This window comes from Rhinopithecus bieti, unplaced genomic scaffold (genome assembly GCF_001698545.2).
Source record: "Rhinopithecus bieti isolate Rb0 unplaced genomic scaffold, ASM169854v2 scaffold_36008, whole genome shotgun sequence".
Lineage (NCBI taxonomy): Eukaryota > Metazoa > Chordata > Mammalia > Primates > Cercopithecidae > Rhinopithecus > Rhinopithecus bieti.
The window spans coordinates 3727727-3741777 of record NW_016816204.1 but is presented as its reverse complement, the minus strand read 5'-3'; the positions used below and the strand labels follow the sequence as shown (position 1 = coordinate 3741777).

Genomic DNA, 14051 nt, shown 5'->3' with positions numbered 1-14051 from the left:
CAGTGATGCCAGCGTAGCCTTCTTCTTTTTGAAGATGAGAAGACTAAAGCCCAAAGGGTTCGATTGCATTCATTATAAGGAAGACTTTGAATGATTAAAGAGATAGTGACCAGAGGACTGTATGTGACTGAGTTTACTTTTTCTTCCTTCCTTTATTTATTTTTTTTTAAGACTGGAAAATATCAAAGGCATCTTTGTTTTTGGGAATCCCCAATTGTCAGTCATTGCTCTGGGATCCCGTGATTTTGACATCTACCGACTGTCAAACCTGATGACTGCGAAGGGGTGGAACTTGAACCAGTTGCAGTTCCCACCCAGGTAAGCTTGAAGAAGCCTCTTTCCGTTATTTTGCTCCATGACTTTGGAAGAACTTGGGTACGGTAACCTGAAGTATAGAGTTTGACTGCTAGAGGCTAGTACTTTAGTAGCAACTGTAATATCTAAAGGATTTCTCTCTTATCACCTGGAATTATTAGATACAAAGAACAAGACCATTAGCTTTAAACTCTGGCAGAATTAGATGACAACCTCCCTAGACCAGTGGTTGGTCATGAGGTTTTTCTCCCGCTCTCTAGCCTCTCTACTCTCCAATCCATCTTGTACACAGCCATTATAAAATACTCGTTGTCTGGCTAATATTTAGTTCAAGACCTTCCCAGGGGGTCTCTGATCATTCAGACCTGCTACTGCCTTCTTTAGTAGACTTTTCTAACCTAATCTTCCTTGATACCTTTGCGTAAATGCACCACTCCAACTGAGTATAGGTCTGTTTATGTCCTCTGTGTACAACTTAGCCTTCCACACATTGGTGCATTGCCAGTCCCATCTGGACTATCTTTTTCCCTCTTCACAATTCCACTAAACCCCACTAAATTCCTCCAGGGCGAGATAGAATTTCTTCTGTGCTCTGAAGTCCTTTAAGACCCCAGCCATGTGACCCTGTCCCCATGAGAGCACATGGGGGCTGATTATCTAAGATAAAAGTGTTCATTGACGGCGACGTGGTTGAAGCAGTGGTGGTGGAATTTGTGAGGGGATGGGTGGGACAAAGCAGCCAACCCTGTTCATCCTCTTAGCTTGGTTCTCAGTCACGCTTAGAAGCTCTGAGGCCAGCCCATGCCTGACACCCCAAGCATCAGACAGCCCAGATTCCCGGGACTGGGAACAACTTGGATGACTACACTTGTCAGAAGTAATGTGAAAGGGCAACCAGGACATTCCCGTATTTGGGGCTGTATTATTTTAGAATCTTTTTTCTTTCTTCAAGGTTCATCTCTCTCTGTCTCTTCTTTCCTAGTATTCATTTCTGCATTACATTACTACACGCCCGGAAACGAGTAGCTATACAATTCCTAAAGGACATTCGAGAATCTGTCACTCAAATCATGAAGAATCCTAAAGCGAAGACCACAGGAATGGTAGGGACACTTGGAGTTTTTTTTCTTCTCTTGGAAATTTAGGTGTTGGTGGAGAGTTTGAAAGAATTAAATGACTTGGAGTCTGTTCCTGGCTCTGCCCCTTTGCCACAGACATCTTTTATTTGTTGACTGGAGCTGATGATCTCTGCATCACCCACCCCTTAGGGTTGCTGAAGTCTCAAATGAGCTACACTATAAAGCACCTTGTAAGTTAGAGACTTCTATATAAAAGCAGCTGGTGGTAGTGTCCATTTGAAAAGAAAATTTTGACACAGGAAAGATAGTAAACATGTTTTCTCTGGAATTTTCTTAGGCTAGTCCCTTTATGCAAAAGGGCCGACTGGGAAGTCCCTGTGAAAAATTGACTACGCCACCTACTTTTCTGATAGAATGATGGGATGCCTAAGGTGGAAATGGGGTGGGGCAGCGCACATGCGACGCTAGGATTCGCTCATTGCTGCAGTTTTATTCTTGCTTCTGGACCCGGCCTCACTAATAAATGTCTCTTTGTTTGGATTTGTAGGGTGCCATTTATGGCATGGCCCAGACAACTGTTGACAGGAATATGGTTGCAGAATTGTCCTCGGTCTTTTTGGACAGCTTGTACAGCACGGACACTGTCACCCAGGGCAGCCAGATGAATGGTTCTCCAAAACCCCACTGAGCTTGGACCCTTTCTAGTCTCAAGGAGCTTCCAGCCTTCAGAAGGTTCTTGGGTATGAAACAGGCCGTGCACAACTTTGACATCTGGTCTCCGCTCCATAGAGCACAACTCAAGATACACCATGAGACAGCTTGAGCCTCAGGATTCTTGTTCTTCCTCTTGTCTTCCTTTTATGGTTTTTAATTTGAAGACCCCAGAGAATTCCATTACATAATGATTTTGCCCTTGTTAGAAATGTTACCCTAGGAATTGTTTTAACTATTTCCTTTTCTAAACTCTACCTTTCTACTTCACTTAAACACTATGTGGTAGCTCTGACCTGTCCTGATTCTTTAGAGAAGCTGGGGTACAGTTTATGAGATAGATAGAGTTTCTTTGTTATCTCAGGCAGGAGGCATTTACGTAACAGATGTTTCCCCAGCTGGGTGTGAGGTGTACTTTAAGCAGGAGGCTTTATCAGCTCTTTTTTTTTTTTTTTTTTTTTTTGAGATAAGAGTTTTGCTCTTTTGCCCAGGCTGGAGTGCAGTGGCACGATCTCAGCTCACTGCAGCCTTCACCCACTGGGTTCAAGTGATTCTTCTGCCTCAGCCTCCCAAGTAGCTGGGATTACAGGTGACCGCCACCATGCCCGGCTAATTTTTCTATTTTTTTTTTTTTAGTAGAGACAGGATTTCGCCACATTGGCCAGGCTGGTCTTGAACTCCTGACCTCAGGTGATCTCCCCGCCTCAGCCTCGCAAAGTGCTGGGATTACAGGTGTGAGCCACCGTGCCTGGCCCTCTCTTTCTTAAGAGTAGGTTCGTTGTCTCTCTTAGAATCACTTCTATTGCAACTCATTTCTTTTTCCAGGACACAGATCGACCAAGCTGCTGTTCGCTATTCTGCAGGACAGGATTATTCTAACATACCTGCTTCATCCACTCAGGCAGGGTTTGGGGTGGTCTCTTCTGTGCCTGCAGTCCCCATTTGACACTTGGTTGCCACCATCTTTGGAGATTATTATTTGGAATGATGCTCCCATTGGCTTGTTCTTGTTACCATGGACTAGGAAGAAAACATGGTTTCCAAATAATAGAGGAGCTTTTGGCCATGGTGCTGCCTTCCTGAACTGGCAGTGGTCAGAACACATCTGAACCCTGTCCTGGGCTGGTGATGAGCAAACACCAGGCCTTTTTCTATGCTTTTCTGAATATCAGAGTAGGATGAACACCCAGATTCAAATATGTCACCAAAGTTGGTGGTGATCCTTCCCTGCACCCTTAAGCCATTATGTAATGAAAATATGTTTGCTTGAAGGAACAGCTCAAAGCACCTTCACAAGTTGCCTTGACTTACCCTAGGTGGGTGTGAAAGAGCACCCATAGCAAGGAAGATTTTTTCTGGTAGTGTGTTCTTCTGCCTCTTCCCCCTTGATTCAGCTTTCAGAGGTACTATGGCAGTTTTGCCTCAGTTGCTGGACAGTTCTCAGCCTTGGCTAAAAGGGAGCAGTACAGGGAGAGAAACAGGATAGGAAAGCAGAATGGTGAGCAGCCTATGGCCCAGGGCCTGTAATCCCTTCCCAAGACTCGCTGCTCAGGGCGGTGCAGGGACAGGACCAGACCCTGCGCCCACTTCCTGCCCTCTTTCCCCTGTAGGGAACTCTCCTCTAGGCTGAGCCACTGTCTTGCTCTAATGACATCGTATCATGTGCCTTTCTCCACAGCAGTGAGCAGTGAGCTACTCCTGGCCCAGGCCCTAGGGAAAATGGATCAGTCTTTGAGGTTTCTATTTGGGGAGGGCAGTACTTAAGACGAGTCAGGAGACACTTTCCTCTGTTCCCTTCCCCATCTCAGGGACTCCTGAATATTCAGCCTCTCCAAGCTGGTATCTTCTAGTTTCCTCCCCTGGGAATGCTGGCTGGGAGAGCCATAACTACCAGACTTTTCCTCAGGCTCCTTGGCATGTTAGTCTGAAGCGTTCTTGAGCACTGTACTACTAACCCAACAACTGTGACTAGCTGGTCTTGCCATTCAGGGCTGGTGTGGCATTCGTGTGTGTGTGTGTGTGTGTGTGTGTGTGTTTCCTGTTTGCCCCGCAGTGCATTGTGGAATGCAAGAGTGGGTAGTGTGTGTGTGTATGTGTGTGTCTGTGTGTGTGTGTGTGTCAAAGGGAGACCTGGCAGGCACCTCTTTGAGAGTAGCTGTGGTCAGAGCTGTGTGGTCAGTGCATTATGTTGGATGAGGTCCAGGAACCCAGAGCCACCCAGCAGACACCACTGTGGCTTGCCAGCTGCCAAGATGGAGAAGCATGTGCCCCTATAGAGTGTCTCCCCAGGACCAGACCCTGAGCCACTCACTTCCTCTGTGCTGTGACAACATTGGTGCCAGGGGAGATGGTGTTTTTCAAAGGGACCTACTGTAGCCACTTTAATTTACAATTAAGAGCCTTAGTTTGACTTAAGACTTTTGTAGGCTTTTCATTTTGTATTTTTGTGTATGTGTGCATATAGCAGCTACTCTGTAGCAGAGGTGGGTAGAGAGTCTTAATAGTATCATGTCGTATGCAGATGTCACGTCGGCCTCTGCAAAATCTGTACTGTCTTGTTTCTGCATCAGACTTAAGTAGTCATGTGAATACACTGCTGAGTCACTTTTAATATTACGAGTTTTATACTTGGAAAATGGTACTTGCTTCTTTTAAATCTCTGTCTTCTCTAACCTCCCCCTTACCATTTCAATGCTCCTTTCCTAATTTCAGCAATAATTTCAAAAAGCAATTAAATAGTTAAATGACCCTAATTGTAATTACTGTGGATGGTTGCATTCATTTGATTACTTGGGCGCACACGAGATCACAAATGGGGCAGTGGCCATGCTTGAATGGGCTCCTGGTGAGAGATTGCCCCCTGGTGGTGAAATGGTCGTGTGTGCCCACTGATACCACGACCAATGAAAGAGACACAGTTAAGCAGCAGTCCGTCTCATTTCCAGGCATTTTAATAGGTTGCTGATTGGTCCCTGTACTGGGAGTGGTAGTCGTACCTATTTCAGAGAGGTCTGAAATTCACACTCTTAGTTTGCCAGGGACAGGCCCTATCTTACATTTTTTTCCATCTTCATCATCCACTTATGCTTACAGTTTGCTGCTTATAGTAACTTAATGATGGATTGAGCTGTCTGGGTGGTCTCTAGCCATCTGGGCAATGTGGTTCTGTCTAACCAAAGGGCACTGGCCTCAAGCCCTGCATTTGGTTTAGGGGCTGACAGAGCTCTTCAGATAATCTTCACACACACGTAACTGCTGGACATCTTATTCTATTATGAATAAGAAATGAGAAGTTTTTCAAAGGGTTAGTCAGGATCTGAAGGCTGTCGTTCAGATAACCCAGCTTTTCCTTTTGACTTTTAGCCCATTCAGACTTTGCCAGAATTAAGCCAAGGACTGCTTTTTTGCTACCGTTTTCTGCCAGATGGCCTAGTTCCTAAGTACCTGGAAACCAGAGAGAAAGAGGATCCAGGATATGCTTGGATGAGGAGGCCTGGCTCATCTAGGAAGTCATGTCTGGGGTGCTTATTGCTGCTCCATAGAGCTGTACGTAAGCCCCTTGGCCTTCTCTGTAGGTTCTTGGCAGCAATGAGCAGCTTTCAGCCAGTGACACAAGTAATTACTGAGTCCTAATTTGATAGCCACCAACTATACCTCGGTAGGCAAAGTCGGATTTTTGAGAACCTTTTCTTGATTTGAAGTTTTAATTGTCTTATTTTATTTTATGCTTTCCTCTGTCTTGTAATCTCTTCTCTTCTTAATATCCTTCCCTATAATTTCAATTATTTGGATTAATTTTAGAATAAACCTATTTATTTCTTTTAAAAAAAAAAGTGTTACCTGTGTCTTTGTCTCACATAAATGTGCTTCATACAGCTGTAGTGCTGCCAAGGTTGGCTTTATTTTTTGGAGACGAAGTTTCGCTGTCACCCAGGCTAGAGGGCAGTGGCATGATCATCACTCACTGTAGCCTTGACCTCCTAGGCGTAAGTGATCCTCCCACCTCAGCCTCCCGAGTAGCTGGGACCACAGGTGTGCCACCATGCCTGGCTAATTTTTCTGTATATTTGGTAGAGACAGTTTCTCTATGTTGCCCAGCCTAGTCTCTAACTCCTGGACTCAAATGATCCTCCCTCCTTGGCCTCCCAAAGTGTTGGAAGTACAGGCATGAGCTGTCCCTGCACTGGGCAAACATTTTTCAACCCTTGACCCATGAAAATAAGCAGAGGCAGGAATGTAATGTAACAGTATAGTCCATACCTCGGCATCTGGCATCTGTCCTCCAATCCGCTAGTCATCAGATCAAAGCACACTTGGAAAAATTCTTTACTAGCGTATATGCTGGGAATGGGGTGCTACGAATCCCTCTTATGAACAAGAACATTATGCTTATTTCTCAACCTCCAGCCTCTGCCCCTTTCCTGGCCTTTGCTGGGGGACCAACTCATCCAGGTTGACTTGTGACATTGCTAGATTCCTGCTCCAAGGGACCCTGGCATTTACAAGTCAGCTTAGTACTTGGGTTAGGAGACACGGGTGAGAACTATTAGGAAGAAGGCTTCTCAGCCTCTCTGCATAGTGACATATGTGAGGTGAAATTTGTGTAGCCTGCACGTGGGGGTAGAGATGAGGCTGCTCTCAGTGCCCCCTTCTTCATGACACAGCGTGGGAATATTCTGTCCCAGAGAGTTCCTGGCTGGGGAACTGACTTTGCAAATCATCTCTTTAACTGCTCCAGTGATAAATAGCCTGCCAGCTCTAAGCTGCCTATGTCTTCTCTCTTGTGGAGTAAAACCAGGCAAGCCCTAAGAACTTTGCTAAGATTTTAAGAAATCTGAAGAGACCATCAGGATTTGAGATCTCCCGTATCTGATATGATAGGCCTGTTGTGTATTAGAATTCTCCAGAGAAACAGAACCAATACACAAAGAGAGAGATTTCTTATAAGGCATTGGCTCATGTGATTATGGAGGCTGACAAGTCCCGAGATCTGCGGTTGGCAAGCTGGAGAACCAGGAAAGCAGACAGTATTGTTACAGACCGGAGGCTTGCAGCCTTCAGACCCAAGGAGAGTGGATGTTTCAGTTTAAGTCCGAAAGCAGGAAAGGACCAATGTCCCACCTCAAGGCAGTCAGGCAGGAGGACTTCCCTCTTATTTGGAAGAGGGTCAGCCCTTTTTAGCCCTTTTATTCTATACAAGCCTTCGGCTGGTTGAATGAGGCCACCCATGTTAGGGAAGGCAGTCGGCTTTACTCAGTGTACAGATTCAAGTGTTATCCTCATTCAGAAACACCCTCACAGACACACCCAGAATGCTTGACCAAATGCCTGGGCACCCCATGGCCCAATCAAGTTGACATGTAAAATTAGCCATCACAGCCAGGAAGAAAACACAGGTTGAGTATCCCTTACCTGAAAGGTGTGAGACCAGAAGTGTTTCAGATTTTGGATTTTGGAATATTTGCATTATACTGACAAGTTGAGCATCTCTAATCTGAAAATCAGAAACCTAAAATGATCCAATGAGCATTTCCTTTGGGCATCATGTTGGCATTCAAAAAGTTTCAGATTTTGGATTTCTAATTTTCAAATGAGGAATGTTCAACCTGTAATATGGCCCCAGACTACCCTTCTAGACATAGGCTTCTAGACATAGGTTCCACAATGCATATAATACCTGTGCCCTTACACACCCTTATCTGTGTTCATGGTGTTTTCTCAGCCATCTCTGCCTCTCAAGAATCCTACTCAGGTCTTCAAGGCATAACTCAAAGCCTCCAGATTTGCCCTTTTCACCATTAATCACTTGTGTTCCCCTTAGCTCATTTCTTATCCTGCCATCTAGCATTAATTCACCCTAGTAATAGTTAATTAGTACTAGTTAATTGGTAATAGTTAATTGTGTTCCTGTTTGATGATAATCAAATTATATCCCCTAGATGATAAAGAATCTGAAGGCAAGGTGGTCTGGTCCCTCTCTTTTCCCAGTACCTTGAACAGTGCCTAGCACAGAGGAAGTGCTTTCATTTAAATGCCTATTGACTCCAATTTGGATTGACCTGTGGAAAGTAAGTTTCTAGAGTCTGAGACCAAGTGATATAATAGTTTTATTTGAGACATAAAAGCACGTGTTTCTGTTACATAGTGTGGGGTTTAGGGTCCTGGTTTCTAAGACAAGACTTTATTTCACCCTGTATCACAGCTTCCTGGGAAAAGAATTAGGGAGACACAGCCTGGCAAGAAAATCATTGTTGCTGGGGAGTTGAAAAGAAAGGGGAGAGCTTATTCAAATTAGTGTAACAGAGCCCCCAGGACGAAGAGAGTGGTGCAGGGAAAAGGTCTAAATTCCTGGTGTTGGTGGGGACACTGGCACATCCCACAGCAAGGACTCACCCCTCAATGGAGGCAGCTGGGTCTTGGGAGGGGAGTAGGGGGAGGCCGAGGGCTCCTCAGCTCCCTCCCTAGATTCCCAGTTCAGTCACCCCTTCCCCCTGAAGAATTCAAAGAGGAAGGGCAGGGTCTATGTCATGGACACTGCTACTTGTTCGATGAAGCTGGCCAGGTTTATGTCCCGTTCTGAAAGGCCAGCACACTCGTGGGTGCTCAGCGTGATGTGAACCTGAAACGAAACCAGAAGTTCTGCTTCCACTGACTTCACTTAAGAACAGGAGGGAGTCACCAGCTGCTGGGCTCAGCCCCGCTAGGAGCTCCAGAATAGCAGTTGGTCACTACAGCCTCTCCTGGGGACTCCTTCCTGACATGTCTGTAACAACATCTTCTACATCTCCCCTTTGCTGTCTTTCAAAAATAATCGTGACTTCAGCTATAGAATAAAAACTTAACATCCAACTGTCAAGAGCAACCTAAAAGCTAAAGACAAAACCAAAAACCAATGCCAGCTCCCAAACACCATCCATTCACAGATGGCCTCTTCCACCCTTACTGTTTTTATAAACAGAGACTGCAGAGCTTTTGGCACATGGTAGACATTTAATGGCTGTTTCCATTCATTAAGCAAATAATTTGATAGGTTGGCTATATGTGTGTATTCTTAGTTCAAGTTTATTACTTTTTCATTCTTCCATACCTCCAGAAAGATTAAAGCCATTTAGAACTATGAACACTGAATAAGTATGCCTGATTCCCACAGCCTTTCCTTTCTTGGGTTTTGCCTTCTTAATGTCTACTTAATGTCTACTTTAACCACAACTACCTCATGCATCTTTTAATTTGCATTTCTTTATAGTAGACTGATTTTTTTTTCCAGGGGTATTTTTGTTGATTCTAGGCATGTGCAATCTCAGTGAGATTGGAAATGAGATGACTGGATGACCTATGGGTCAGGAAGCTGCACTGTTAAGTCCAAAAGCCTTCAGAATGTGTCAGAGTTTGCAGTATTTGGGTGGGGGCAGAGCACAACAGAGGCACACAGCATCACTCACCTTATTGTACACGTTAAACCATTCAGGATGGTGGTCCAGTTTCTCAGCCTGCAGGGCCACTCTTGTCATGAACCCAAAGGCCTATTTAAGTGGAGTGAGAGCCAGGTTAGTGTTTTAAGAGAGAGGACTTCTGGACATCACCAATTCAAGGCCTAGACGAAGGAGGATGAATTAACTTCCCCCCAGGAGACTCCTTTATCTTTAATCATTTCCCCCTTGACATTCTGTCACTGGTTCTCAGGCTTGAGTTAGAGATTGTCCCTGCAGTAGGAAGAAAGTCTTGCTATTTAGGACGCCAACAAGGTGCAAACACCACAACAGGCTTTTGGTCTGGCCAGTCTTGGCTGTCGGCTCACATGTCTTCAGCTGTGCATGTTTTCTACTTGAACTGTCTCCTGAGAGGACTGCTGCTACAAGTTCCAGGAAGGCAGAGCCCAAGACACATCCTCCTACTCTCCAGTCCCCAAACATGATACTTTCTGAGTTAGGCAGGAAAACAAATATCCCCCCGGCACAGATATCCAAATAACTGGATGAGTGTGGGGTCTCAGAGTCTTGGCTAACGAGACGTGAAGGGAGAGAACATGCTTTGTAAGGTGACCCCATCAGCCCCCGTCTCAGAAAACTCTGTCCCGCCCTGGTGCCATACCCTGTTGAAGTCTTTGAAATGAAACTGCTTGAAGATGGCATCGCGGCCTTCCAGCTCATTCCACCCCACGGCCCTCAGGTTTGGCAGCAGCTGGTCCCTCTCCTCAGCACTCAGCCTGTGTGCTTTGCCAGCCTAGAAGAGGGGAAAAAACAGAGGCCCAAGAGCATTTCTTTTTATAGGTCAAAACAGAGGGGGTCCAGCCTTTAGGGCAACTTAGCCAGCCTCCACTGGCTGCTTTGGACGTGGGTGACCAAGGGCAGCAGGTCTTTGAGCAATAAGCTGGAAGCCCTCAAGGGTGGCACTCTGCCCAGGAGGTGGCGTCCAGGCTTGTCCGCTGATAGGCTCTCAGGTCTTGGGCTTTACACTCCACACAGAGAAAGGAAATCCCAAAAGCAATGCAATTCATATGACGGGGACAGAGATGCACTCTTCCCCCACCCTGCCCTCAAAGCCTTACAGACCTTCCCTCCATGAGATCTATTACATCAGTGAGGGTGTAAAAGCACAATAAATCCCAGATGCAAATATATTACTCCACAACCTCTGAGGAAGAGTACCATGACTGTCCCCCCTTCCTTTTCCTATTATGTACTTCATCATATGCACCCCACGTCCCTACGGTAACTTTCATGTGTATTGAAGAGGAAACAGGCCTAGAGAGGGGAAACGACTTGTCTGCTGTTCTTTCCTGCCCACCCCTAGCCAGTGATGGCGCAGTGTTGTCTGTGTGTCAGCATCCCTGGGGCTGGACAAAGGAGCTGCATTTAAAATAAGTGTCCAGCCCATTAGCCACACTGTAGCTGACCGTGTTGGCACTACCTCTAGTAGGTCTTCAGTCATGCTCCCAGGCAGCCTCTGGTCCTGAGCCGCGAGGGCTAGGTTCTCCGGTTTTTCATCTCTTTTCTGGCTGGTTGGGAAGCTCAGGCCACAGAACTCAGTCCCCAAAGTGGAAGGAACTTGGCCAAAGGCAGCTGGCAAACCTAGTGCCCCGTCCTATTTACCTAATGTGCAAAGTGCCCTCAACACAGCCCAGATTGGCACAATTCAGGCCATGAGTGGAACCTCAGAGAATGCAAGGAAGCAAGGGTCAGTTTCATCCTAGGAGGATCCAGGTCTAGGAGCTTAACGGATCCCAGAACCTAGGCTTCTAGAGTAGCACCAACCCAGGGCAGAAATGGAGTGCCAAATTGAAAAGAAATACTTAGGGGTAGGGAGGGAATGTGAGGGAGGTTAATTTAGCTTTTATGAGGCAGCTTGCAGACTGGACACCATGTGTTGATTGGCAGGAGGTTTGAGCCCCGCTTTCACCATTTACCAGCCAGGTGGCTGTACCTCTCTTGGCAGAACCTCTACCTCCACAGATCATCATGAGGTGCCAATGGGACACTTTAGGAAACTCCAGTGCTCTAAAGCAAATGTCACCTGCATTACAAAAAGATACCTCTTAAGGCAAGTAGGCTTGTGATGAGCCTGGTAGCATTTGCCGTAGCTGAAGCATCCCAGTGCTTTCCTAAGTCCGTCTTTTTTCCCTCCTGTTTCCCTCCTGAAAACGTGAGCTCTCTCTGGACTGAGGGAGCTTGGCGCCTCTCCTCTCCTCGGCTCTAGATGGCTACAGGGATTGAATGGCAGCAGCGATTTGCATCATCTGCCCAGTGGGGAGGTCTCTACTCCAGAGCTGGCCCTCTCCCCGTGGCTGACCGCCTGGTCCGTGTATCCAGACAACCAGAAGTCAGCCAAAGCATCAGAGCCCACTGTTTACTTCCTTGGCTCTTAAAGGGGTGCGTGAGTCCAGGTGAGCTCTTAGGAGGCTTCCCTTTCTCGGTAGAGCCTTCTGGAACCCCCAAGTCGCACAGCCTGGGGCTGAACAGACAAACCTTCCAGGTGCCGGCTCTGGAGAGGGGGAGGGTGCCCTGTTTGCTTAGTAAATCCCCGCCAGGTCTTGCCTCCTCTGGCGAGGTGTGGGGAGCGGTTGCCGATTTCCCAAGCCTGCATCTCTGGGGGCCTCAGCGCCCCTCACAAACAGCCCCACTCATCCTCCCTCCCCCAAGTCCCTCTCCCATCAAAAGGCCCTCCCAGTCTTGCCTGCTCCGAAGGCCTGTGGGCCAGAAATGGTCTGATAAAGCTCCCGAGCTTGCAGCAGAGCAAGGGGTCCGCCCCGCCCCGGGGTGGGTGGGGAAGCTCACCCGGGAGGAGGGCTGCTCCTGCGCCACCAAGCCCCCGTGGCCCGGCACGGGCCTCAAACCGGCGAGGGGGCTGGCTCTGGAGCCCGGGACAGCACACGGGCTCAGAGCGTGAGTCCCAGGCAGACAGACCCTGTATCCAGAGTGCGAGCGGGAAGGGGCAGCGGACAGGCACGCACAGGAGCGCGCAAACTCAGCCTGCCTCTCGCTCCCACCCCAGTATAAAGCCGAATCGGGCCACTAAGGGGACGAGATCTGCGGACTCTCCCACGACGGTCCTCCCCGGCCCCGTAAGGTCGTAGGCCTCGCACGCGGCAGGGTCGCGGAACAAGCACTGGCCTGGGTCAGGGCAAGCCTGGCCTCCCAACTGGCTGGGACCGGGACCCGCCATGCCCCTCTCAGGGCCTCAGCTTCCCCTCCCCGCCGCCGGCGACAGGGACCCGGGCAGAGACCCCACTCTCGGACCCCGGCGGTTCCGCAGGGGGCTCGAAAAGACCCTCCCCCGCCCCGTCCCGCTCCCACCTCGCCCGCTGCTGCCCCGGCCCCGCTGCCCCGATCGCGGCGGCGCACCCCTGGCTCACCATGGCGCGGGCGGCAGCAGGTGCGGCGGAGAGGGGCAGGCGGCGGCCGGCGCGCAGGCGGCAGTCCCCGGGGCGGGCCGACGCTCGGGCCGCCCTCCGGTAATGATTAACGTCCCCAGCCAGGGACGCGCTCGGCCTGCTTCCTTCCAGTACTTTCCTCGCTGCTCAGAGTCAATCCTCCGAGCTTGTTTCAGGGAGCTAGGGTGAAGCATGAGGGCTCCAAATGCCCGCTTCAGGGTTGGAATCCCACCCCGCCGCTTACAGCTCGGTGGCCCTGGGCGCCAGAATACCTATTTATTTCTTTATAAAAATATTTTATTTGGATAGAATTGACATGCAATAAGTTGCACATATTCAACGTGTACAATTTGATAAATTTTAGTGTTTCCCTCGTGAGACCATCACTGAGATCAAGATTATGAACATATCATCACCCCTGCAAGTTTTCCCATGTCCTTTGGTAATCCCTTCCTCTCGAAACCCCCTGCCCAGGCAATCACTGATGTACTTTAGGTCACTATAAATTAGTTTGCACTTTCTAGAATTTTATGTAAATGAACCATACAGTATATACCCAGGATAACTGTTTTGGGGTTCAGCCATGTTGTTGCCTCTATCAATGGTTTCTTTCTTTTATGGCCAAGTAAAATTTATTTTATAGTATTGCATTGTACAGATAGACGACAATTTGTTTAGCGATTCACTACTGGACATTTGCATTGTTTGCCTTTTGGCTGTTACAAATAAAGCTGCTATGAATATGGTGCACAAATCTTCGAAAGTACATACGTTTTAATTTTCCTTGAGTAAACACTTAGGAATGGAATGCCTGGGTCATATGGTAGGTGGACTTTTATAACTTATTAGGAAACTGCCATACTGTTTTGCAAAGTGGTTGTATCATTTTACATTCCCAGCAGCGGTGTATGAGGGTTGCAGTTCTACGTCCTCACCAACACTTGATATAGTCAGTCTTTTAAATTTTAGCCATTCTGATTGGTGTGTAGCAGTATCTCATTGCGGTTTTGAGTTTCCTTGATGACTAATGATATTGAATATGTTTTCATGTACTTATTTGCTAAGGATAAGTCTTT

At 47.6% G+C, this 14051-nt stretch overlaps 2 protein-coding genes across 10 annotated transcripts in view; one reads left to right on the top strand and one right to left on the bottom strand.

The window, feature by feature from the left end:
- Nucleotides 1-5925, top strand: part of SGPL1 (sphingosine-1-phosphate lyase 1) — a 67105-nt gene extending 61180 nt beyond the window's left edge. For all 9 annotated transcript variants that reach the window (XM_017854641.1, XM_017854632.1, XM_017854633.1 and 6 more), the window contains 3 exons: nucleotides 172-318; nucleotides 1298-1418; nucleotides 1942-5925. In XM_017854641.1, the coding sequence (XP_017710130.1) occupies nucleotides 172-318; nucleotides 1298-1418; nucleotides 1942-2082 (409 nt within the window). In that variant the 3' untranslated portion in view covers nucleotides 2083-5925. The remainder of the gene's footprint in view (nucleotides 1-171; nucleotides 319-1297; nucleotides 1419-1941) is intronic.
- A 2269-nt stretch (nucleotides 5926-8194) lies between these two features.
- On the bottom strand, nucleotides 8195-13213 carry PCBD1 (pterin-4 alpha-carbinolamine dehydratase 1). The gene is made up of 4 exons (XM_017854650.1): nucleotides 12958-13213; nucleotides 10197-10328; nucleotides 9548-9628; nucleotides 8195-8724 (listed from the first exon to the last, which is right to left on the bottom strand). Exons 1-4 carry the CDS (start codon nucleotides 12958-12960, stop codon nucleotides 8626-8628), a joined length of 315 nt encoding a protein of 104 aa, XP_017710139.1. The 5' UTR covers nucleotides 12961-13213; the 3' UTR covers nucleotides 8195-8625.
- Nucleotides 13214-14051: the final 838 nt, after the last annotated feature.

Coding starts and splice junctions, on each gene's coding strand:
- PCBD1 (XM_017854650.1), bottom strand. Junction 9,629..10,196: donor ATTTCAAAGACTTCAACAGG/GTATGGCACCAG, acceptor CCACTTAAATAG/GCCTTTGGGTTCATGACAAG. Junction 8,725..9,547: donor GGTTTAACGTGTACAATAAG/GTGAGTGATGCT, acceptor GTTTCGTTTCAG/GTTCACATCACGCTGAGCAC.